Source organism: Melanerpes formicivorus, unplaced genomic scaffold, assembly GCF_026170545.1.
Source record: "Melanerpes formicivorus ecotype bairdi unplaced genomic scaffold, bMelFor1.0.p_v2 SCAF_9, whole genome shotgun sequence".
NCBI classification, from domain to species: domain Eukaryota; kingdom Metazoa; phylum Chordata; class Aves; order Piciformes; family Picidae; genus Melanerpes; species Melanerpes formicivorus.
This window is the reverse complement of record NW_027142361.1, coordinates 5,320,687-5,344,704: the sequence shown is the minus strand read 5'-3', so window position 1 is coordinate 5,344,704 and position 24,018 is coordinate 5,320,687. Positions and strand designations below refer to the sequence as shown.

Sequence of the window (24,018 nt, the reverse complement as noted above, 5' to 3'; positions counted from 1 at the left end):
CTTGCTTTGTTACTGTTTTCATTCGTGCTCTGCTGTAGATTTTAAAATACAATAAAGTACCAAACATTACCTTGAGCTGAGTAGCTTTAAATGCTGGATTAATTTAATCTCAGCACAGAGCTTTCAGAGTCGGGCAATCTTTTTTGCCAACATAAGCACTCAGCTGAAACAACAGCTATGACTCAGTTGCCAGCGAACACCGCTTGAATTGATTTAGTCCGAGTTCAGATTTAGCACATAATCATGTTCAATTTGATCCACTGTGCTGCCTAGAGATAAAAGGGTTGAAAAAATAGATTTAGTTTATGTTAGTCTTAGTGGTGATGTCATTGCCATGAGAGATGCAATAGCGCTGTTACTATGCTGTGCCTGCTCAGTTGGTGGGTGTATGAGGGAAAGGCAAGGAGCAACTCAGTTAAGTGCAAAGAGCTTGTGTCAGAGGCTTGCAGTTATTGTCAGCACTGAAACAGAATTTTGGACTGTTCGATTGCAATACTGAATTGAAGATTTTTTTTTACATTTAAAAAAAAAATTTCTCCTTCTGACTGTTACTCTGAGGTTACCTAACTCTGTGTACAAAAGGGGGGCATGCCAGCTCGTAGCATGGACTGTGATGTCTCCACTCTGGTTGCCTGTGGAGCTGATGTGGAGATTTTTGCCAACCAAGAGGTTAAGGTATGCACCTACAATTCTTTTGTTACAGATGCATCCTAGAAAAACCTTTGGGAGCAATAGGCATCTATGTAGCAGTTCAGAACAAGGAGGCAGATGAGATTCTGCCGCAGTTGTAAAAAATCTGTTAATTAAGGGAGAGAAATGTGGGAGAGAAACGTGCTTGCTTTTTACTGTGTTTTCATAAGCTGAAAGAATAGGCTGGTGTTTACTCTTTAATGATATAAGAAATGGGTTATATAACTGACATCTGTGCCTCTGCATGTTTCATATTCATAACATTGTTAATTTTGTCGAGATAGCCCAGTATCACTTTTTACATTAGCTGTGCTGTAAATATTATTTACTGATGTTGATAATACTAGATTTTTTTCTGAACAGTAGCTCTTTCTTTTCTTCAGATCCAAGTCATGTATACAAGTGTAAATTTTTTGTGAAGGGTTAGAAGTTTGGAGTGAGTATTTTGGTGCCTTTGCAACATAAAAGAACACAAAAAGTTGTGCATCTTGCATATCATATGAATACCTCAGAAACAATGCTTAAATCTAAAGCTTGATATTCTGGGCTTATAGTCTTGTAATTAGACAACTGCTGTAGAAAAGTTGTTGTGTGTAATTGCTTACATATTACTGCAAGAAAATCACTGCAAATTAAGTTTGAAAGAAATTTTAAGTATGCTTTTCACAGATCATCTGAATGAGCTCATGGGTGTACCACAGTGATACTCAGCAGTTTCTTTAAAGGACAAAGACAGACGACATTAGTTTCTAATCTGATTAGTATTGCAAGAATGGAACAGGAGGGAAAAAAAGCATTTGCAAACTGTAGGTCAAATTTCAACCCCATGTTCTGTTTGATTCTTAGTCAAATATTGAAGCCAATGAAAATATATGGAAATAAACCCACTCTCATTTGCAAGAGGTTATGATGATTTTTATTTCCCTGGTAGTTTGTTACCAGATGATACAATGTATACTTTGTACAGATGCTTTCGTATTGCAGGAGATTCTTCCTAATTTAAGCAGTTTAATATTCATTAGCAATAAAATAATGAATAATTTGGAGGAACTGTTCAGGTGAGCAGTCTTGTCTGCACTAAGACATGTTTCCTGTAGTGTTTTGTAGTAAAATGTTCATCTGCTTATTCCTTTTTTATTTTCACTTTTTTTTTTTTCAAATTAAGAACATTGTTGGGTTTTTTTGTTAAACTCAGGTGTTATACCTGCATTGATACAAGTGTGTACATGGAGCAACTGTCTTTTTAGTGTCTGGTCCATGTTCAGCATGAGACTATCCAGGAAATCAAAGTTGTAGTGGTTTTATTGTGTCCTTATTTATATGAGAGCAGTAATGAAAAACCAAGATTTTGGCTTCGATAAAATAAGCAGGAAGCTGTCCATTGACTTTGCTAAGACCTAGATTAACCTGATTTAAGCTGCAGCATCTGGAAAGTGTGGTTCAGGAACATGGAATAAAAGAGCACAAAAGGGTTACAGAAACATTACAGGAACTGTGATTTCTTTCATGTGACTTGGACTTTCTGTACTTTGGTTAAAACTGCCATTTTGTGTGTGTGTGATGTCTGAACTAAAATGTTGAGTGCAAAGACTTTGGGTTATTTACAACGGAGACTGCACTGCAGACTGCAGTGCAGCTTAGGAGCAGGAAGTCTACTTCGAAGTTGTCTGGCTCAGGTGCTAGAAGCAGTCAAACAGTCTGTCCTCAGTGACCCACAGCTCACTGCAGACTAATTTTCACTTAGCTGTCAACTGACTTAGTTGTGGGAGGCTGCTTCCAGTGATCAAGCCTAGATAGCTCTGTACTGATCCCCAGTCTTTCTCTGTGTGGCGTACTGCAGCGTTGGCATCCTTGCTGTGAAAGTTTCAGTGCTACTGGTATTTTAAAGATGGAAATGCCTACTGCTGTTTGCTCACTCCCAGGAGAATTGCAGCCAAGAAAGAAAAGGAATATGGTTTTCTTGTCTGCAAGACAGGTTAATGCCAAGGTTGATATTTTTTTGTTGACGAGGGCAGTAACTGTCACAGAATGGTGGAGGTTGAAAGGGACTGCTGGAGAATGTCTAGTCCATCCTCCCAGCTGAGGTAGGGTCACCCAAAGCAGGTTGTACTGGAATGCATTCAGGTGAATTTTTAATCTCTTCAGAGAAGGAGACTCTACAACCTCTCTGGGCAGCCTGTTCCAGTGCTCTGGCACTCCCAAAGTAAAGAAGTTCTTCTTCATGTTCAGATGGAACTTCCCATTTCTCACTGTGCCCACTGACCATTGTCCTGTTGTTGGGCATCACTGGAAAGAGTCTCACCCCATCCTGTTGTCCCCCACCGTTTAGATATTGATAAGCATTGATAAGGTGTCCTCTTGCTCTGCTTTTCTCCAGGCTAAACAGCCCCAGGTCTCTCAGCCTCTCCTTGTCAGAGAGATGCTCCAGTCCCCTCATAATCTTCATAGTCTTCCATTGGACTCTCCAGTAATGTTTATGTTTACTTTAATAGAATGATGGGAATATCAAGCTTTCAGGTTAAAAATGAAGAGATGAGCGTGGAAGCTCAATAAAAGAGCAAAAGTAAGCACAGAAATTCTGTCCTGTTTTCCTGTGTCCACCTCCCTGCCCATCCCTTCTGCAAATCAACTGGAAGGCACAAATAGTATTGAGAACTGAACTCTAGGCTATTGTCCTAGAGTGGACAGTAGTTGTCCCAGGTTTGCAGTGGAAGAGCTTGGCATGTGTTTGGGCTGTAGATCAGGAGTTCTCACAGGGTATCCTGAAGCTGGTTAGCTTCATTGAGAGAGGGGCAAAGGGCTTAGAGTGGAGTAAGCTGCTTAGTTTGTTGCTCTTTTTCCACCTATGGAAGTGACTGGATTCTGTAGACATTATGTTCCTAGCATCTGGCAGACAGGTTTGGAAATACTCTTTATTCTCCCCCTTTGGCCCCTGGAACAGGAGAGTGATTGCTTAGTACTGAAGGCAAAGCTTTCTTGTTTCAGCATTTGGATTGGTTCATCCTTTCAAAAAACAGAGACTCCAAAACTGGCAGCTGGCCCACAGCACTGACACTGTTGGTTTACCATCCATGAACCCATCCATCAGGCTTTTCCATTTTGATCAATTGCTGCTTTGAATTGTCTTTTACCATCCAAAAACTGGGTCAGACTAATTAAGATGCTACTAACTGTACAGTATATCAGGAATTGAGAAACTTGAGAAGACACCCTGTAATGGGTTGGGGCAGATCCCCTCCCCACCACGGGCAGAAACAACGACTCAGACAAACAGATTGCAAAAGTGATGGAAAGTTTAAATAGAAAAAAAAACAATAAAAAACAACAATGAAAGTTTTACAGAGAACTACAAGCACCGTGACAGAGAGAGAAATCCCAGAACATACCCAAGAACATCCCATCCCCACCTGGGGGGTACACCCAAACCCCCCAGGGCTCTTCCCCCCCCCCCCAACCCAGCCTTGGGCCTGGGCAGGCCCAAGGGAGGCAGCTCACGCCATTTTACCTAGGCAGCAGCTGGGGACAAAAGAGGAAGTGAAGACCCCGCATGGACATTTTATAGGGGAGCAGGGCATTATGGGAATTGAATACCTGGTCTCCTGTGACCACCCCCTGGGCTGGGCCCACCCCTTGGGACCTCCCAGGTGTGGTCTATGCAGTGGCATCTGGGCCAGCACCCAGCCTAAACCACCACACACCCATAGCAAAGTGCAGATCTACTTTGAAGTTCACCTGGATAATTAAAATTCTTCTTCCGGTGTCTCCAGATGATAATTTTATGTAATGATATTTGTTACACATGCAATTCATTAATGAATATCTTGTTTATTGCTAAAAGAAAAATTCCAGCTATCTCTGAAACAGTGGAAGAGAATTTAAACTCATAGTTCTTACTCTAAGCAAGATATTCTTATATTATTATTTCTTCATGTTCTCTTTTCAATTATGTTCGCACACACCATTGTGATAGGCAGTGAGGTATGACCAGGCACCATGAGGTACTACTGTAGTAGAGAAGAAATACTAATGATCCAGACTGATAGGATTTGTATCTGAAGACAGTAATGTTAATGTAATGTGGACAGGAATATTATCTCAATGCTGGGAAAAAACAATGTGGACATAAGCCAAGCAGCAAAGGGAAACAGTAGAAATAGTTTCAGTGTTTTGACCATATTGCTTTGGTGGATTAATCCTCACTGGAGCAGGATCTCTGTCAATCTGTAAACTCATTATTCATTTCAAACGCACCAGTGAGCACACTGCTAATACTGGTTGTTTGGGATGGATGGCTGGGAGATCAGGCATTACCCTACAGTTGCCTTTGAGAAGTTTAGCAGTCTAACAGCCTATCTAAACTTCTGGCATCTAAAAGGGAAAAGCATACTTAGGTTGTGGTGGTTTTGCTCTCCACTTGTAAAAGCAGCACATTCACAGAGACATTCCAAGGTTTAAAGTTTAAGTGCTCTAAGATTACACTGAAGTGAAGAAAGATCTAGAAAAAGAGAGCAGTGTTTCTGCTCCTCTGGATACTGGCAGCAGCCTTGTGGCAGAAATCGTCACTTGTTGGGAGAATTTCAGGGTTTCTTTTTTCAAATTTCTCTCCTTGGCCACATGAACTTAGTTTGTGGAAAGAGACTGTTGCACATTCATGGAATCATAGAATGCTTTACATTGTAAGAGGCCTTTAAAGGTCACCTAGTCCAACCACCCCTGCAGTGAGCAAAAAATCTTCAATTAGATCAAGTTACTCAAAGCTCCATCCAGGGCTGTCCTTGCAGCATGTCTCCACAGCAAACTGCAACAGGAAACCAGTTGGATGGGCCTGTGCTGAGCTGGGTGCTGCAGCAACTCCATGGCAGTGGAGTTTTTTCTGTTCTCCTGGAGTTCCTGAAACACTTTGAAGTGGTCTTATAAATAAAACGCTCCAAGTATTCTCATTTGTGGATAGAGAACTAAGGAATCAGGAAATAAGTTTTCTGATTAGGAAACTGCATTGGAATGTATCAGATCTGGTTTGATTAATAATCCTTGTTTTTCATAATAAGGTTCTATAGATGCTCAATCTCATGTGCTATTTGAGCTGTAGATGTTTTCCAGCGAGCAAGGATCTTTGCTTAGTTACTGGCTGTTTTCAGGGTTGGGGTTTTTTGTTTTGTTTTGTTTGTTGTTTTGGTTTGTGTTTTTTGGAATTAGCCCATGCTTCCAGAATCTGCATGAGATTTCCTGCAGCATCTGGTAGGCCAGGTAAAGTCTCTAGAGAAAGAGATTTGCAGCATGGCTTCATATATAGAAGGGTAAATGCACTGCAGCATGGAAGAGCCTCCAGTTTTGCAGCACCAGATAGTCCTATCTGCTGTGATAACAGTCACTGATCTGAAAAGCACAATGAATCTCCTGTGCTCAGAGCAGTATCAGCAGGCAGCTGTATGCAGTAATTTCTTCAGCTCAATTTGTCACTTGCAGAAGAATCTGTCTGCTTCATATATTGCAGTGAGCAATCTTGATACGTTCACCATAAAATGTGGAAACATTTGGACAGTTGAATCATGCGATACAAGTTCTGCTGTGTTATACCTGTGTCATGGCCAGAGAAGTGGTAACCTTGCAGAAATCCTATTTGCCCATTTATTTCTCTAGATCACATGGCTAGTAAGCAGGCAGATGAACAAATGGTGGTAAAATAACTGCTAATCCTCTCAAGACATGAAATTCCTTTCAGGGAGGAGATAAGATTGTTTCATTTGGTGCATAGCCTTACTCTCAAGTTTGCCAGCTTCATCCTTTGCTGTATTCTCATGACTGATGTAACTAAGCCAATAAGAACTTGTCCATTGTCTAAAGAATTAGAACTATTTGGGGAAATCTGAGTTATCCAGACTGTCTCTGCAGCTATTGGTTTGATGTGGATCCTTTTAAGTTGATTTGGGGAGCTTTGATGGTTATTTGTTTGTTTTGTTTTATTTGGGTATTATTTGCTAGTGCTGATTTTAAAAAAACACAACAAAACAAAGCCAAAACCACCACTCCCACCCCGTAAATGGCCTTTCTGCTTTGAGGAGGAACGTCTATATAAGAGAAGCAAGTATCTTTAAGGAGCAGGCAATAGGTGGAAGTCCTCTGAGCTGTGGTTTTAACATGAAGGAGGAGGAAACCAGTTGGCTGTTCTAAAAGGGATTTTAAAGGAGAAAAGGGGAGCACAAGGTTTCAGAGGAAGGAAAGTCCATATGATGACAAGACTTCCTTTTTCCCTCATCAGAAGCCTCTGCAGTGCAAGATTAGAGAAAACTCTTGTGGAGGCTGGGGCAGGGAAGTGGGTTGTGGCAAGCCTTCTGATTGAGTGAGTGACAACAACAGAGACTTTACAATGAAGGGAGAATTGTTGAAAACAAGAATAACCAATGGAAGACTAAGCTGAGGACAACTGACTTCTGATGGTATAATGGAATTTGAGAGCAGAAGTTGACACAAGATGGTGGAAAAAAAACAGTGATGGTCAAAAAAAAGCTTTCATCAAGCAGGTGTTAACATCATTGAAACTTCAGGTAAATTAGTCTTGACAGCTTTCTGCTTTCCTGAAAGCATCTTCCACAGGCTTCCATTCTGCTTCTAGGTAGCAAAATCCCTTTGTGGGTAGCTGCTGCTCTCCTGTCAACTCCTGCCTCAAAACTTTTTGCTGTTAAATGATTTATAAGGAATTAAATGATGGAATGTGGCTCAACTAAGCTACGTGTTTATGCACAGGGCAGAAAAGCCTCTAAACCAACAACCTAATCTCTTTCAGTGTCTCTTATTCTTGCCTTCTCTGCTTTCCTTTATGCTTCATCCATCTCAAATGCTAGAAGGATCTGGGCATTTTCTCTTGGTTTTTTGGTTTTTTCCATTGTTAGCAGCATGGTAGATAATACTAGATATAAATAATGTTAACTTCTAAATTGTTGAAAGTATCCAGTGAATGATAAGTAAGTGATACAGTAAGACATAATATATTGAATTCTGAGAATGTTCTGGGGACACTTCTTTCAGCAGGTGGAGGTGGGTAATTTGAATATGCTTTTTTATTTTTATCTTATCAATTAAGGAAAAAATTATTAATGACAAGTATTTTTGGTGAAAATTATTTTGAAGTAAGTCTGAGATCAGGTGAACAAGAAAATTTGTTTTAAAAAGTCATTTTCAGCAACCTTATGGACCTGGTAAGTAGTGTCTTCTAAGAAGATTATCTGAGAGACAGAGAAGTGCATGAGAATTAGCAGTTAAAGAGGCACTTTTGAATACATAATGGAGATTATCTGTCCTGATGCAAAGGACAGTTGGGACGTATATTAAGGGCTAGATCAGATATGCCTTTTGCTTTCCAGCAGGTTTAAGAATTTATATATCAAATGAAAACCAGGTGTACAAAATCACAAAATTAATTTAAGTTAACAGAGGATTTAAGTACAAACAGGGAAAGTCTCATGATGGATAAAAAGTAAGAGGGAGAACAACGTGCAAGTCTATTAGCAGCAAGACACATATGTAATGACCAGTGTGGGGAGGGAGGGTGTGACTGATTTCATGTGGTTATGTAAAGTGCTTGACAGATAATCTGCTGAATTAGGACAAAAACCCCAACCCTAGTAGTGGCTAGAGCAGAGAAAACCTGCTAGAAAATACAGTTGTTAAGACACTTATTTAAATGTACAGGAGCTAATAAAAATCTACCAGAGAATGCTTTAGGATATACTTGGAATAATCTTTCTACTATTTGAAATTAATTTTGACCATAGGTGTCACGGTCCGGAGACATTAGATATCTCGGTCCGGAGACACAGTTCTTTTAAATATTCCTGTGTTGTGAAATTAAAGGCACAAACGAGGCCAAAGTATCAACAGCTAGACTATTTATTACATAGAGAAAGTGGACATAAGAAAGGGAGAGGGAGAAAATAAAGAGGGAGAGAGAGAGACGAGAGATTATTACATAGAGAAAGTGGACATAAGAAAGGGAGAGGGAGAAAATAAAGAGAGAGAGGAAGAGGAACGAGAGATAGAAGAGGAAAGGAATTATATTAAAGTCGGTGGAGGAAAGGTGCTGCAGGAGATGTTGGGTTTGTAGAGAAACCGTGGTGAGGCTTTTGCTGGAGAACAGCTGTGGTCCTCCGGGGAGATGTTGGGTTGATACAGGAATGATGCTGAGGCTCCTCTGGGCAGCCTGGGTCTGTAGAGAAGGGGTGCTGAGGATTTGGCTGGAGCTGTGGTCCTCCGGGCAGCTTCTTTTCTCCGGAGCAGCATCGTCCCGGCTTTCTCTTCTCAGCGGCCTGGCCCGTCTCCTGTGTTTTCCTTCATCTCCGTTTTTCTCCCCGTTTTTCTCCTCTGTTTCTCTCCTCTGTTTCTCTCCTCTGTTTCTCTCTTCTGTTTCTCTCTTCTGTTTCTCTCTACAAACCAGTAGTTGCTCAAGTCTTTTATACAGTTTTTTAGTCCTTAGGTATGTAGTCAAATATTGTCCCTCAGGAATTCCAGTGGCAGGAAATCTGTGTGTTTGGGCAAGACCCTGGCTGGAGGAGGGGGGAATCTCCGTCTACCCCGTTTCCATCCAGACAGGGCTCAGGAAACAGGTGGTGATTATCTTGCCCTAAAGGTGTGATGGCTGGGTCTTTGGGTCCATTGTTGTAGTCCCGTGTTATCACGATGCAATCACAAGCTGATTTGCATCCAGGATTGGTGGACAGGATTCTTTCCACCTTCTTTCCAGTGGCTCGGCTATCACTTTATCTTTGTTGACTCACATAGAGAGAGACAAACTTATTAGACTCTCACACCACCCCGTCAATCAAAGATAAAAGGAAGAAAGGAAGAAAAGAAAGGAAAGGAAAGGAAAGAAGTTTTAAACAATTTTTAAAATGGACAAGTTTTGATTGGCTAACAGCACAAATCTGTTGTACACCATCATTAGACACAAACTGTATATTGGACACTACATGTTGAATCACTGTATACAACAGGGATTTATACAAGATTGACAATGCTAACAAAATATAACAAAATTAAAACAGGTAATTACACAAGGTGAAAGCATCCTTGTTCCTCCTGGAAGCCAGGAGAAACAACAAACAAACCCATACCCCCCCCCCCCCCACCCCATCAGTCCTTCAGTTTGGAATTGAAGTGAGAGCTTCCGTCCAGATCTGAATGTCTGCGGGGTTATGGAAAGTACAGTCCTTGAAGAGATGTCTTCTGTGATGCAAAACTTGAGAAGTCTTCCATATTGTAGCAAGACAAGTCCTTCTGACAATACATCAGGTAGTCTTCAGCATTAGAACTTAAATTTAGCATTAGAACTTAAATAAGAAACACAACCTTGAAACATACAAAACTGGTATTTCCAGGTTACCATTCAGAGCCACCCTCACAGGTGATAATTACTTTGAATGGGCCTGTAAGTATCGTTGATTGTTTCAGGTTCTCTCAAAGCCAAGCTAAACACAAACAAAAGCCTTTTTCCAAACCAAGTACAATTTTTTGGTGATCTCCTGATTCATGCTTCACCCCCCAATTCACCACTGGGAAGTGAAGCCCTTAGTTGCCCTTGGGGCCATATCCCTCCCCTCACCAAATGGTCCCACCAAGAGGGGAGCAGTGACCTCAGCCGTCTTTTTAGGCTCGGGCCAACATTGCACAATGATTTGTAATTGTCTCGTGGCTACCCCATCAACCACTTCTTTTGGAATACCTTTCTTCTGGCCCATCCCCCACCAATATTGCCGGGTATTCAAGTGTTCCCTGCCCCTAGCCAGGTGCCTACTAGGAATACGGCGCATCTGGCCCTGGGGGCTTGGTGGGTGAGTCATTTTCACATGTCTCAAGCCTCTAGTTTGAGTTTTTTTCATTTCCTCAGGTACACTATACTGCCTAGCATAATCTAATAACTCCCTCCCCACATCTTGCCATGTCCTGGAAGAAAGTGGGGTATTAGCTATTTCTTTTTGAAGCTGGATACCTCTTATTTTAAGCAAGTCAGGGAGACCCCTGATCAAAGCAGTCATTCTGTTTGCATCCACCAGGAGAGAAAGAGGGGATTCAAAATGATGTTTTAGTTCCCTTTCATATATCATCTGCAGGCATGCAGCTTTTTGCACATTCTCCATTATCTGATTCATCCCTCCCTGCAGAATTAGGGGTTCACCCCTCTCCTTTGGATCAAACCCCCCTGCCCAATAGGCAGCTCTTTGCGTAAGACTCCAGGGTCCACTTCTGTTTTTTGTAGTTAGAAAAACATTATCACCCCAATAGCCCATGGCTTCAGCTTCTGTTAACAGAATCTGATCACCTCCAGTTTTTGAAACTCGCCAGACATATTCCACCTCAGATTCCTCAGCAGAGCGTGCAAATTCTGCACGAATTTTGGCCAATTCAGTGTAGGAGAAAGGTGTTTCTTTGGTTGTGATAGTGGGGGTAACCTCCCCATCCTCATATAAAACTTCAGTTTTAATGAGAGGTCTGATATGCGTAGCAGCTTCCTTAGCCACTGTTAATTCTGCCCGAGGGCACATAGGAGCAGACTCCAAGTAATTCACTCCCTCTTTTGAGTCCAAATACGAATTTTGCCTCCTCTCCTTTTCCAATTGAATTTTAAGATCTGCCACTACGTCTTTCAAAGTGGCAACGTGGCTTTGTAGTGACGAAACTAAGTCCTGCAAAGAGGAAATAGTTTTATGCTCCTGTTCATGCCATTCCTCTTTCTCCTTCACTGAGGCGGCTAAACAGGCACCTAAAACCGCACAAATAAAACCTTTGCCTTTCCCGGCTTTTGCTCGTGCATCTTTCTGCAGAGCCACAATTCTATCAGCCACACTCTGGAAATTATGCCAATTTTCACGGGCCCAGTCAAGTACCTGTACAGATGGGCGGGCACCGTGAACTTCTAAAAGGTTAAAAAGCTTCTCACTCCGGGCCATCTCTTTTGTTTCACAAAGCACTTCTTAATAGGGCACTAAGTTTCACGGGGAAGTCAGATCAAAACACTGTTTGTACCAGCAAAATCTTCCCTGGAAAAACGTACACTTTTAAAAGGCTTACTACAAAATAATCTTCTCCAGGAAAAATGCACAATAGATTTCTCAGGAGAGGTCACATACAAGAAAAAACAACAACAACCTGGGCTTCTCAAGGAAGTCACACTATTTCCCTGAGTGAACCCACACTTGCAAAAGCTTCTCAGCTTTTGTACCTCAAAATTTTTTGTTACACTAGGATAACAACCTTGTGATTCTTAGGGAAGAGTCACTCTGTTTCCCTGAGAGAACACACACCAGCAGAAGTTTCTCAACTTTTGCTTCAATACTGGGCTTCTCGGGAAAGCCACACTATACAAATATCACCAAGACTGGGTTTCCTAAAAGAGGGTACTGAGAATTCTCGGGGAGGTCACACTATAAAGTCAACATTTGTACCCCAGATAATCTTCCCCGGGAATGCACACACAAATTTAAAGCAGGGTACAGAGGATTCTCGAGGAGGTCACACTATAAAACCAACAGTTGTACCCCAGATAATCTTCCCCGAGAAAGCACACACATTTAAACCTTTTGAGAACTCCCACACAGTCTCTCTGAAAATTTCTCTTCGTCCTTCTCCAGCCACTTCCCTCTCGGGCGAGTGAAAACGCGAATCTGGACTCCACTCTCGCTTCGTACTAAAGAGTACGTCTCAGGCACACACACACATTTCGGGGTTCTCAGAAATGCAATAATTTTGCTGTGATACTTTTCACTGCACGGGAATCCTGCCGACTACGCCAATTAAATGTCACGGTCCGGAGACATTAGATATCTCGGTCCGGAGACACAGTTCTTTTAAATATTCCCGTGTTGTGAAATTAAAGGCACAAACGAGGCCAAAGTATCAACAGCTAGACTATTTATTACATAGAGAAAGTGGACATAAGAAAGGGAGAGGGAGAAAATAAAGAGGGAGAGAGAGAGACGAGAGATTATTACATAGAGAAAGTGGACATAAGAAAGGGAGAGGGAGAAAATAAAGAGAGAGAGGAAGAGGAACGAGAGATAGAAGAGGAAAGGAATTATATTAAAGTCGGTGGAGGAAAGGTGCTGCAGGAGATGTTGGGTTTGTAGAGAAACCGTGGTGAGGCTTTTGCTGGAGAACAGCTGTGGTCCTCTGGGGAGATGTTGGGTTGATACAGGAACGATGCTGAGGCTCCTCTGGGCAGCCTGGGTCTGTAGAGAAGGGGTGCTGAGGATTTGGCTGGAGCTGTGGTCCTCCGGGCAGCTTCTTTTCTCCGGAGCAGCACCGTCCCGGCTTTCTCTTCTCAGCGGCCTGGCCCGTCTCCTGTGTTTTCCTTCATCTCCGTTTTTCTCCCCGTTTTTCTCCTCTGTTTCTCTCCTCTGTTTCTCTCTTCTGTTTCTCTCTTCTGTTTCTCTCTACAAACCAGTAGTTGCTCAAGTCTTTTATACAGTTTTTTAGTCCTTAGGTATGTAGTCAAATATTGTCCCTCAGGAATTCCAGTGGCAGGAAATCTGTGTGTTTGGGCAAGACCCTGGCTGGAGGAGGGGGGAATCTCCGTCTACCCCGTTTCCATCCAGACAGGGCTCAGGAAACAGGTGGTGATTATCTTGCCCTAAAGGTGTGATGGCTGGGTCTTTGGGTCCATTGTTGTAGTCCCGTGTTATCACGATGCAATCACAAGCTGATTTGCATCCAGGATTGGTGGACAGGATTCTTTCCACCTTCTTTCCAGTGGCTCGGCTATCACTTTATCTTTGTTGACTCACATAGAGAGAGACAAACTTATTAGACTCTCACAATAGGTTACAGAGAGACTGCTGAGGATGGGAGATGGAAAGAAATAGCATTTTTGTTTAAAAGGAGGAAGGGGAGAAAGGCCTGGTAATGATATATTTTTATCTAACTTGAATTTTGGAAATAAGCATACAAGTGATGCACCCCTAATGGGGTGCATTTATCTAGAAAGGGTAAGAGAGTCCTAGCACTAGAGTTGGCAGGGCTCATTAGGAGGGCTTTAAACTAGGTTGGAAGGGGGTGGGTGAGGAAATCGGTCCCTCTGCATAGAAAAGAGTAGGGCACAAATTAGGGGCATTTGAGAAGTCGGAAGCCCAACTGAAGTGCATGTACACCAATGCACGCAGCATGGGCAATAAGCAAGAGGAGCTGGAAGTCCTGGTCCACCAGGGTGACTATGATGTAGTCGCCATCTCAGAAACATGGTGGGATAACACACGATTGGAGTGCTGCACTGGGGGGCTACAGGCTCTTTAGGAGAGACAGGCAAGGGAGAAGAGGAGGAGGGGTGGCTCTGTATATTAGGGAGTCATTCTCTGCCACAGAACCTGAGGTGGAGAAAGAAGGGATTGAGAGCCTGTGGGTTAAAATTGGAGGGCAGCCTAACAAATCTGACATCCTGGTTGGAATCTGTTACAGACCATCCAACCAGGATGAGGAGGCTGACGAATTATTCTACAAGCAATGGGAGGCTGTCTCATCATCAGATCTTGTCCTTGTCAGTGACTTCAACCTGCCAGATATCTGCTGTGAACTTAATTCAGCAGAGAGGAGGCAGTCCAGAAGATTCCTGGAGTGCATGGAGGACTGCTTCCTGATGCAGCTGTTAAGTGAGCCTACCAGGGGACAGGCTCTGCTTGACCTGCTGTTCTCCAATAGAGAAGGGCTGGTGGGAGACGTGATTGTTGGAGGCTGCCTAGGGTGCAGTGACCATGAGATAGTGAAGTTTTCAATATGCAGGGAGATAGGGAGGAGCACCAACAGAACCTTCACCTTGGACTTCCGGCAGGCAAACTTCAGCCTGTTTAAGAAACTTATTTGTAAAGTTCCCTGGGTAGTAGCCCTCAAGAACCGAGGGGTCCAGGATGGTCGGGTCTACTTCAAAGAGGAGTTCTTGAAGGCACAGGAACTGGCAGTTTCCATGTGCCGAAAGGTGAGCCGGCGGGGAAGGCGACCGGCCTGGATGAGCAAGCAGCTCCTGGAGGATTTAAGGGGAGAAAAGAGGCTGTATCACCTTTGGAAGGAGGGGAAGGCTTCGCGAGGTATGTTTAAGGAACATGTTAGATTATGTAGGAATAAAATTAGGGAGGCAAAGGCCCAGCTGGAACTGAAGCTGGCCACCTCTATGAAAGACAATAAAAAACATTTTTACAAATACATTAACACTAAAAAGAAGGGCAAGAAGAACCTCCACTCCTTAATGGACCTGGAGGGGAACACTGTGACTGAAGACGAGGAAAAGGAGTTCAGGATGTGTGGCCTCCTGAGCTGGGTGACAGGGTCAGGGAACAGTGTAATGCCACGGAAATCCATGAGGAATTAGTTCAGGACCTGCTGAGCCACTTGGACACTCACAAGCCCATGGGACTGGATGGGATCCATCCTAGGGTGCTGAGAGAGCTGGCAGATGAGCTGGCCAAGCTGCTCTCCATCATTTTCCTCCAGTCCTGGCTCACCGGTGAGGTCCCAGATGACTGGAAACTGGCCATTGTGGTCCCCATCCATAAGAAAGGTCAGATGGAGGAACCTGGAAACTACAGGCCAGTCAGCCTGACCTCAGTGCCAGGGAAAGTGATGGAGCAGATTATCCTGGCGGCAATAACTGCACACCTGAAGGATGGCCAAGGGCTCGGGTCCATCCAACATGGATTTAGGAAGGGCAGGTCCTGCCTCTCCAACCTGATATACTTCTGTGATCAGGTGACCCGTCTGCTGGACATGGGGAGGCCTGTGGATGTGGTCTACTTTGACTTCAGCAAGTCCTTTGATACCCCCACAGCAAACTGCTGTCTAAGCTGTCAGCTCGTGGCTTGGACCGCAACACTCTGTGCTGGGTTAGGAACTGGCTGGAGGGCCTAGCCCAGAGAGTGGTGGTGAATGGTGCCACATCCAGCTGGTGGCCAGTCACCAGTGGCGTCCCCCAGGGGTCAGTGCTGGGCCCCGTCCTCTTTAACATCTTCATTGATGATTTGGATGAGGGGGTCGAGTCATTCATCAGCAAGTTTGCAGATGACACCAAGTTAGGAGCAGATGTTAGTCAGTTAGAGGGTTGAAAGGCTCTGGAGAGGGACCTCAACCGACTGGACAGATGGGCAGAGTCCAATGGGATGGCATTCAACAAGTCCAAGTGCCGGGTGCTGCACTTTGGACACAGCAACCCCATGCAGAGCTACAGGCTGGGGTCAGAGTGGCTGGAGAGCTCCCAAACAGAGAGGGACCTGGGGGTGCTCATCAACAGCTGCCTGAACATGAGCCAGCAGTGTGCCCAGGTGACCAAGTGGGCCATCGGCATCCTGGTCTGCATTAGGAATAGTGTGGCCAGCAGGAGCAGGGAAGTCATTGTACCCCTGTACTCTGCATTGGTTAGGCCGCACCTTGAGTACTGTGTCCAGTTCTGGGCCCCTCAGTTTAAGAAGGACATTGAAACACTTGAATGTGTCCAGAGAAGGGCAACAAGGCTGGTGAGAGGCCTTGAGCACAAGCCCTATGAGGAGAGGCTGAGGGAGCTGGGATTGTTTATCCTGGAGAAGAGGAGGCTCAGGGGTGACCTCATTGCCCTCTACAACTACCTGAAAGGTGGTTGTAGCTGGGAAGGGGTTGGTCCCTTCTCCCTGGCAACTAGCACCAGAATGAGGGGACACAGTCTCAAGCTGCGCCAGGGGAAATTTAGTTTCGAGATGAGGAGGAAGTTCTTCACCAAGCGAGTCATTCGTCATTGGAATGGGCTGCCCGGGGAGGTGGTGGAGTCACCATCCCTCGAGGTGTTCAAGAGGAGATTGGACGTGGCACTTGGTGCCATGGTCTAGTCATGAGGTCTGTGGTGACAGGTTGGACTTGATGATCATCAAGGTCTATTCCAACCTTAGCGATACTGTGATGCTGAAGTATTTTGGATGTAATTAGTCCTGCATTGTATAGATTAAATCATGTCAAATCAACGTGCCTTGATTGTTTGACATGGTAGCTGGGTATATGGGATAAAGGAGATGTGGAAGGGAAAAAAGAATGCGGCCACATCATCCAGTTTTACCCTACCTGTCATGTGCAGGGACAGGTTGCTCTAAGGCCTATCTAGCCTGACCTGGTACACTTAAAATGATGGGACATCCACAGTGTCTCTGGGTAACTTGTTTCAGTGTCTCATCACCCTCACTGTAAAAAATTTCTTCCTTTAATCTAAATCTACTGTGTTTCAGTAGAAAACTGTCTTCCCCTGTTCTGTCATTACAGGCCCTGCAGAAAAGACTGTCCACATCTATCTTACAGCCCCCCTTTAAAGTACTTGGAAGGTCACTGCAAGATCTCCCTAGATCCTTCCTTTGTCAAGTTGAACAACCCAAATTTTCTCAGCCTTTTCTCATAGGAGAGGTGTTGCAGGTCTCTGACCATTTTTGTGGCTTCCTCTGGGCCCACTCCCAAGAAGTCCATGTCTTCTTGTGCTGACAGCTCCAGAGCTGGACACAGTACTCCAGATGAGGTCTCACCAGAGTGAAGAGGAGGAATCACCTCCCTTGACCTGCTGTCCATGCTGCTTTGGATGCAGTCCAAAATGAAATTCCCTGCATGTAATTTCTGGATGCATGGAATGCAGCAGATATCACTTAGTCTGTCTTTGGTTCATTGATGCTGTGCATGCAGACAGCTGGAGAGAGAACATGGCAAAGCTGCAAGAACTTTGCAGAGAGCTTTGCAGAGATCAAGGTGGCAGCCATTCTGATGGTGCTGTTGCAGCACTTACACTCTTCTATTATAACTAGCTATTTTGTTTGGGATTTATTGCACCTCTTGAAGTTGTTACAGAGCCTTGGTTTGTGCAATAAAAGTGTAGTACCACCTCATCCTTGGATAGTGGTTTGCAAGAGGGAGATACTTTCTGATTGTCATCAAACTGACAGAAAGTTGAAAGTCATGGTTATTGTTGTGGTGTTCTTGAATGCATTGATTCTGTTGAGTGGCAATTTATTAGTTTGGGTCCTGTGCTAATGTGGTCAGTTTAAGTAAGTTTGCTATTGCAGGTGTGCTGTTTGTCCTGTCAGCCTGGTTAGATTTCTCAGATGCACTTTGTTTGGTCTGAAAATTACATTTGATGTTGCTATTATGTTTACAGATTCTAAGAAGAAAACTACTGAAGTGTGAAAGGTCATACCTTTATCTTTAGAAACAGCTGATTATATTAGAGGAATTCCAGGGCTGTATGACCAGCCAGCTTTCTGCAGGCAACTGCTAGTCCTTGAACCATAATCTGAGAATCGTTGAACTAAAAAAAATCCTTATTAATCACGATGGCCAGGAGCAAAGCCAAATGCTGAGCTGTAACAGTAGTACATATGCTGCTTAAGTTAGACAGAAGTAAATTATTGGCATACTTAATGTTCTAGAGGTTTGGGAAGTTGATGCGTTTTTATTTGAAATTTTTTTACATAGAAGAATAAAGAAGAAGGATGTTGAGATATCTATTTCTTGCTTTTGTGGCAGATAACCTGACTGTAGCTGTTGAAAAACTGTAGTGATTTAAGTTACCTGCCCACTGTTTTGACTCTCTGAGTAGAGAAGAGCTTGGAGTCTCTTAAGTACTGCCGAATAAAAACATTTGCTTTGCATAGGGTAGCAGTCCCAAGCCAGGTGATTACTCAGTGCATACTGTATCACAGAAAGCGAACACAGAGTATTTGTGAATATCATTGGCTTGGTGTGTACTAAAATTTCTGCTTAACCTTTAGCTATATTACATAGTTTTATAGTTTGTATTGTTTTATAATGAAGCAGAAGCAGAGCAAATGGACATTAAGAAATTTCTAAAGAAAAAGTCTTGAATAAGGGAATTTATTGGGGGAATAATTAACTGGTATAAGTATGGTAAAATGACAATAGGAGCATGCACTTGTGTGTGAAATGAAGTATGTATCTGATAATAGCTGCAGATTGGTATGGACTGAACTACTCTGAGACCACTTATCTATAGGAAGATTCCCTTGCTTTCAGTCTGTTCTGATTTATTCTCTCCTCAATGTTTTCCATCAGATTTGAGGTTTATATGTAGGAAGTTGAGATCTACTGCATCTCTTATTTGAGTATCCCTTAGAGATAGTCTGTGGACTGTGCTGAGGAACTTCTGGAATGAATTTGATAGAATCATGGGACGGTTTGGGTTGGAAGGCACCTTAAAGATCATCTAGGTCCAATCATGTGCAGGGTTCGTTACTCTTCTCTGTACCCACTCCATCACCTCAATGTCTTTCTTGAACTGAGAGGCCCTGTACTGAACACAGTAGTCAAGGTGTGGCCTCACCAGTGCTGAGTAGATGGGGACAATTATTTCCCTGCTCCTGGTCGCCACAGTATTTATTGCTCATACCTGTCAGAATGCTTTTTGATTTCCTGGCTGCCTGGGCACACTGCTGGCTCCCATTCAGCCAAATGTCAATCAATACTCCTGAGTCTTTCTCTACTGGGTGGCTTTCCAGCCACTCTGCCCCAAGCCCATAGTGTTACATGGAGTTGTTGTGACCCAACTGCAGGACCCAGCGCTTGCCCTTGCTGAACCTCATACATTGGCCTCAGCCCATTGGTTCAACCTGTGCAGGTCCCTATTGAGAGCCTTCCTACCCTCTAGCAGTTCAACAATCTCTCCATTTTAGTGTCATCTGCAAATTTACTGAGGGTGCACTTAATCTCCTCATCTACATCACTGATGAAGGTTAAAGAGAACTGGGCCCAATACTAAGCCCTGGGGAACACCTATTGTGACTGACCACTGACTAGATTTAGCTCCATTCACCATCACTCTTTGGCCATCTAGCCAGCTTTTTACCTAGTGAAGTGTAAACCCATCCAGTCCTACTTATTTATAAAAAAACCTTGTTCATGAGAATAAAATCTACTCTTCTTGCCTGTCACTGGGCTTGTTGCCTTCTTATGAATGGGTTCTATGGACAGTGGCTTCAGTTTCATAATGCTAGTCCAGTATCTTTTTAATACCATGCTGTTACTGATATATTTTTCACATCAGGAAATGAAAATTATTTTGATGAAGGGCAGTGCTGTTTTTAGCTTAAGATAGGATTAGTCTACTTTCCAGTTCTTGTTTCTAAACAAAATCTGTGCCAATTGGAAACTATCCAATTGGTTGAAAAGCAACATGGGAACAGTTTGGTCAGGAATATTTGCTTTTTCACCCTGGGGTTTCTTGCATCTGCCTAATAAGACAATTATATCATGATAAGACTGAAATTCCCTTCTCCCTGTCCTGTCTGGTTGTGGACAGTACTAGCAGCTGTTGATGCAGACAGAAAACATTGCTTCTTTTTCTGTCCTCATGTACTTGATAGAGAACCCTTGCCTGTCATCTCAGGACCCCCTTCCTGCTTTCTGGGAAGCCGCTTACAAAGTCCACCCAAAACCTTTCTTCTAGTCTACTTGTAGCGGGTTGAGAGAGAAGGCCCAGCTCTCCCTCCCCCACAAAGAGGAAAAAAAAACCCACAGCTAACTCAGGCGGAGAAGCAAAAGGAATGCTATATTTACAAGCAATATATGGAATGCAGGTTGTATATACACAATATAGAATAGAATAGAATAGACCAGGTTGGAAGAGACCTTCAATATCATTGAGTCCAACCTATCATCCAACACCACCCAACCAACTAAACCATGCAACCAAGCACCCTGTCAAGTCTCCTCCTGAACACCTCCAGCGATGGTGACTCCACCACATCCCCGGGCAGCCCATTCCAATGGGCAATCACTCTCTCTGTAAAACTTCCTCCTGACCTCCAGCTTGAACCTCCACTGGCAGAGCCTGAGACTGTCCTCTTGTTCTGGTGCTGGCTGCCTGTGAGAAGAGACCAACCTCTGCCTGTCTACAACCCCCCTTCAGGTAGTTGTAGACAGCAATAAGGTCACCCCTGAGTCTCCTCTTCTCTAGACTAAGCAGTCCCACCTCATATATATATATACAGTATTTACAATATATGTACAGAAATATACAGCAAAGGAAAGAAAATACAGGAACGAAATTCCCTCCTGCAGACAGAGGAGGGTTAGAGAGAGAAAAGGCAGTTATTAAGGAAGAGGCCTCCGAGTACATGCAGGATTAATGCTTATCTTATCCAAGGTCACCAGGGAGCAGCATAGTTTTCCTCTGTTCCAGAATGGGGTAGTTGGTGATCTGCTCAGCTGCTTGGATCCCCATAATTCCATGGGACCAGATGGGATCCATCCTAGGGTGCTGAGAGAGCTGTCAGAGGAGCGGGCCAAGCCGCTCTCCATCATTTTTCAACAGTCCTGGCTCACTGGAGAGGTCCCAGAGGACTGGAAGCTGGCCAACGTGGTGCCCATCCACAAGAAGGGCCGGTTGGATGAGCCAGGGAATTAAAGGCCTGTCAGCCTGACCTCAGTGCCAGGCAAGATCATGGAACAGGTCATCCTGAGTGCATTAACACAGCACTTAGAGGATCACCAAGGGATCAGGCTCAGCCAGCATGGATTTAGGAAGGGCAGGTCCTGCCTGACCAACCTGATCTCCTTCTACGAGCAGGTGACCCGCCTGGTGGATGTGGGGAGGCCTGTGGATGTAGTCTACCTGGACTTCAGCAAGGCCTTTGACAATGTCCCCCATAGCAAACTGCTGGCCAAGCTGTCAGCCCATGGCTTGGATGGGAGCACTCTGAGCTGGGTTAGGAACTGTCTGGATGGCCGAGCCCAGAGAGTGGTGGTGAATGGTGCCACATGCAGCTGGTGGCCAGTCAGTAGTGGTGTCCCCCCAGGGAATAGTGCTGGGCCCCATCCTCTTTAACATCTTTATTGATGATCTGAACGAGGGGGTCGAGTCAGTCATCAGCAAGTTTGCAGATGACACCAAGTTAGGAGCAGATGTTAGTCAGTTAGAGGGTAGAGAGGCTCTGCAGAGGGACCTCGACAGGCTGGACAGATGGGCAGAATCCAACGGCATGAGATTTAACACATCCAAGTGCCGGGTTCTGCACATTGGCCACAACAACCCCATGCAGTGCTACAGGCTAGGGTCAGAGTGGCTGGAGAGCAGCCAGGCAGAGAGGGACCTGGGGGTGCTGGTTGATGGTAGGCTGAACATGAGCCTGCAGTGTGCCCAGGTGGCCAGGAGGGCCAATGGCATTCTGGCCTGCATCAAGAACAGTATGGCCAGCAGGAGCAGGGAGGTCATTCTGCCCCTGTACACTGCACTGGTTAGGCCACACCTCGAGTACTGTGTCCAGTTCTGGGCCCCTCAGTTTAGGAAGGATGTTGACTTGCTGGAGCGTGTCTAGAGAAGGGCAACGAAGTTGGTGAGGGGCTTGGAACACAAGCCCTATGAGGAAAGACTGAGGAAGCTGGGGCTGCTTAGCCTGGAGAAGGGGAGACTCAGGGGTGACCTTATTGCTCTCTACAACTACCTGAAGGGGGGTTGTAGACAGGCAGAGGTTTGTCTCTTCTCCCAGGCAGCCAGTACCAGAACAAGAAGACACAGTCTCAGGCTGCGCCATGGGAGGTTCAGGCTGGAGGTCAGGAGGAAGTTTTACACAGAGAGAGTGATTGCCCATTGGAATGGGCTGCCCAGGGAGGTGGTGGAACCACCATCACTGGAGGTGTTCAGGAGGAGACTTGACAGGGTGCTTGGTTGCATGGGTTAGTTGATTAGGTGGTGTTGGATGATAGGTTGGACTCAATGATCTTGAAGGTCTCTTCCAACCTGGTTTATTCTATTCTATTCTATTCTATTCTATTCTATTCTATTCTATTCTATTCTGTTCTGTTCTGTTCTGTTCTGTTCGCAGTCTCAAGCTGCGCCAGGGGAGGTTTAGACTCGAGGTGAGGAGGAAGTTCTTCACCGAGCGAGTCATTCGGCATTGGAATGGGATGCCCAGGGAGGTAGTTGAGTCACCGTCCCTGGAGGCGTTCAAGAGGAGATTGGATGTGGCACTTGGTGCCATGGTCTAGTCATGGGGTCTGTGTTGATAGGTTGGACTCGATGATCCTTGAGGTCCTTTCCAACCTAAGTTATACTGTGATACTGTGATAAACTCTGGTGCCCCAAAGCAGACAAGCTGGAAAGGGAGAAGGAAAGGAACTGAGAAAAATTCCAACTGCATTAAAACTTAAAGCTGCATTCTACCATTCTACCAATGAAATTTGTTTAGACCTGTCTTTTTTTACAAAATATTTAGCCTGAGTGTCCCAGTACTGTCCCTTTCTTAAAGGCACAGCCTCAAACGGTCACACTACTCAAGCCCAATTTCATGATATGCTAAATCCTTGATTTATTAGATAGTGTAAAAATCTAAAGTTCTGCAGGCTGAGCATTGTGGTATATATATTAGAAATTATAATATGCTGGTTTTGTTTTTTTTTAATTAGGCAGGTAGACCAGTGTCTGGCATTTCTTTGGTATTTCAGCTTCTATGCAGCTTGGGGTCCTGCAATCTATTGAAGACTATGACCTCTGAAGAGGGAGAAAACAGCCTCTGTACGTATTTCCAGTACATTTTTATTCCACTGAGGTTTATTCAAACTGGAAAACATCTTCAATTTTTTTGTAGGATGGTCCTGAAATGGATGCTACAGTGACAATACAGAAGCAGCATGGAGGGAATAGCATCTCATCTCTGTTTATGCATATGCCTTCCATCCATATCCTGCCATGATCTGCAAAATCAAGTTCACAGTTAAACTTTGAGTACTGTGTCAAGTTCTGGGCCCCTCAGTTTAGGAAGGATGTTGACTTGCTGGAACGTATCCAGAGAAGGGCAACAAAGTTGGGTTTGGAACACAAGCCCTATGAGGAGAGGCTGAGGGATCTGGGGTTGCTTAGCCTGGAGAAGAGGAGGCTCAGGGGAGACCTGAGGGAGGTTGTAGACAGGCGGAGGTTGGTCTCTTCTCCCAGGCAACCAGCACCAGAACAAGAGGACACAGTCTCAGGCTGCGCCAGGGGAGGTTTAGGCTGGAGGTTAGGAAGAAGTTCTACACAGAGAGAGTGATTGCCCATTGGAATGGGCTGCCCAGGGAGGTGGTGGAGTCACCATCATTGGAGGTGTTCAGGAGGAGACTTGATAGGGTGCTTGGTGCCATGGTTTAGTTGATTAGGTGGGTTGGATAATAGAATAGCTTGGACACGATGATCTTGAAGGTCCCTCCCGGTCTATTCTATTCCTATTTCTATTCCTATTCCTATTCCTGTTCCTATTCCACCCAGCTCCTCTGAGGCTACCAAATTGATAAATGTAGGAGAATGAGATACTGGTGGTCTTTTGTGGTTGTCTCTTTCAGTGCAAAGTATAACTGTAAGAATTTTTGTTT

The 24,018-nt window shown here is 44.3% G+C and overlaps 1 protein-coding gene across 1 annotated transcript in view; it reads left to right on the top strand.

The window, feature by feature from the left end:
* Positions 1 to 357: 357 nt before the first annotated feature.
* The window catches only part of RCAN2 (regulator of calcineurin 2), a 52,954-nt gene continuing 29,293 nt past the window's right edge, over positions 358 to 24,018 (top strand). The window contains exon 1 of the mRNA XM_068143274.1: positions 358 to 675. Coding sequence (XP_067999375.1) covers positions 589 to 675 — 87 coding nt within the window. The 5' untranslated portion in view covers positions 358 to 588. The remainder of the gene's footprint in view (positions 676 to 24,018) is intronic.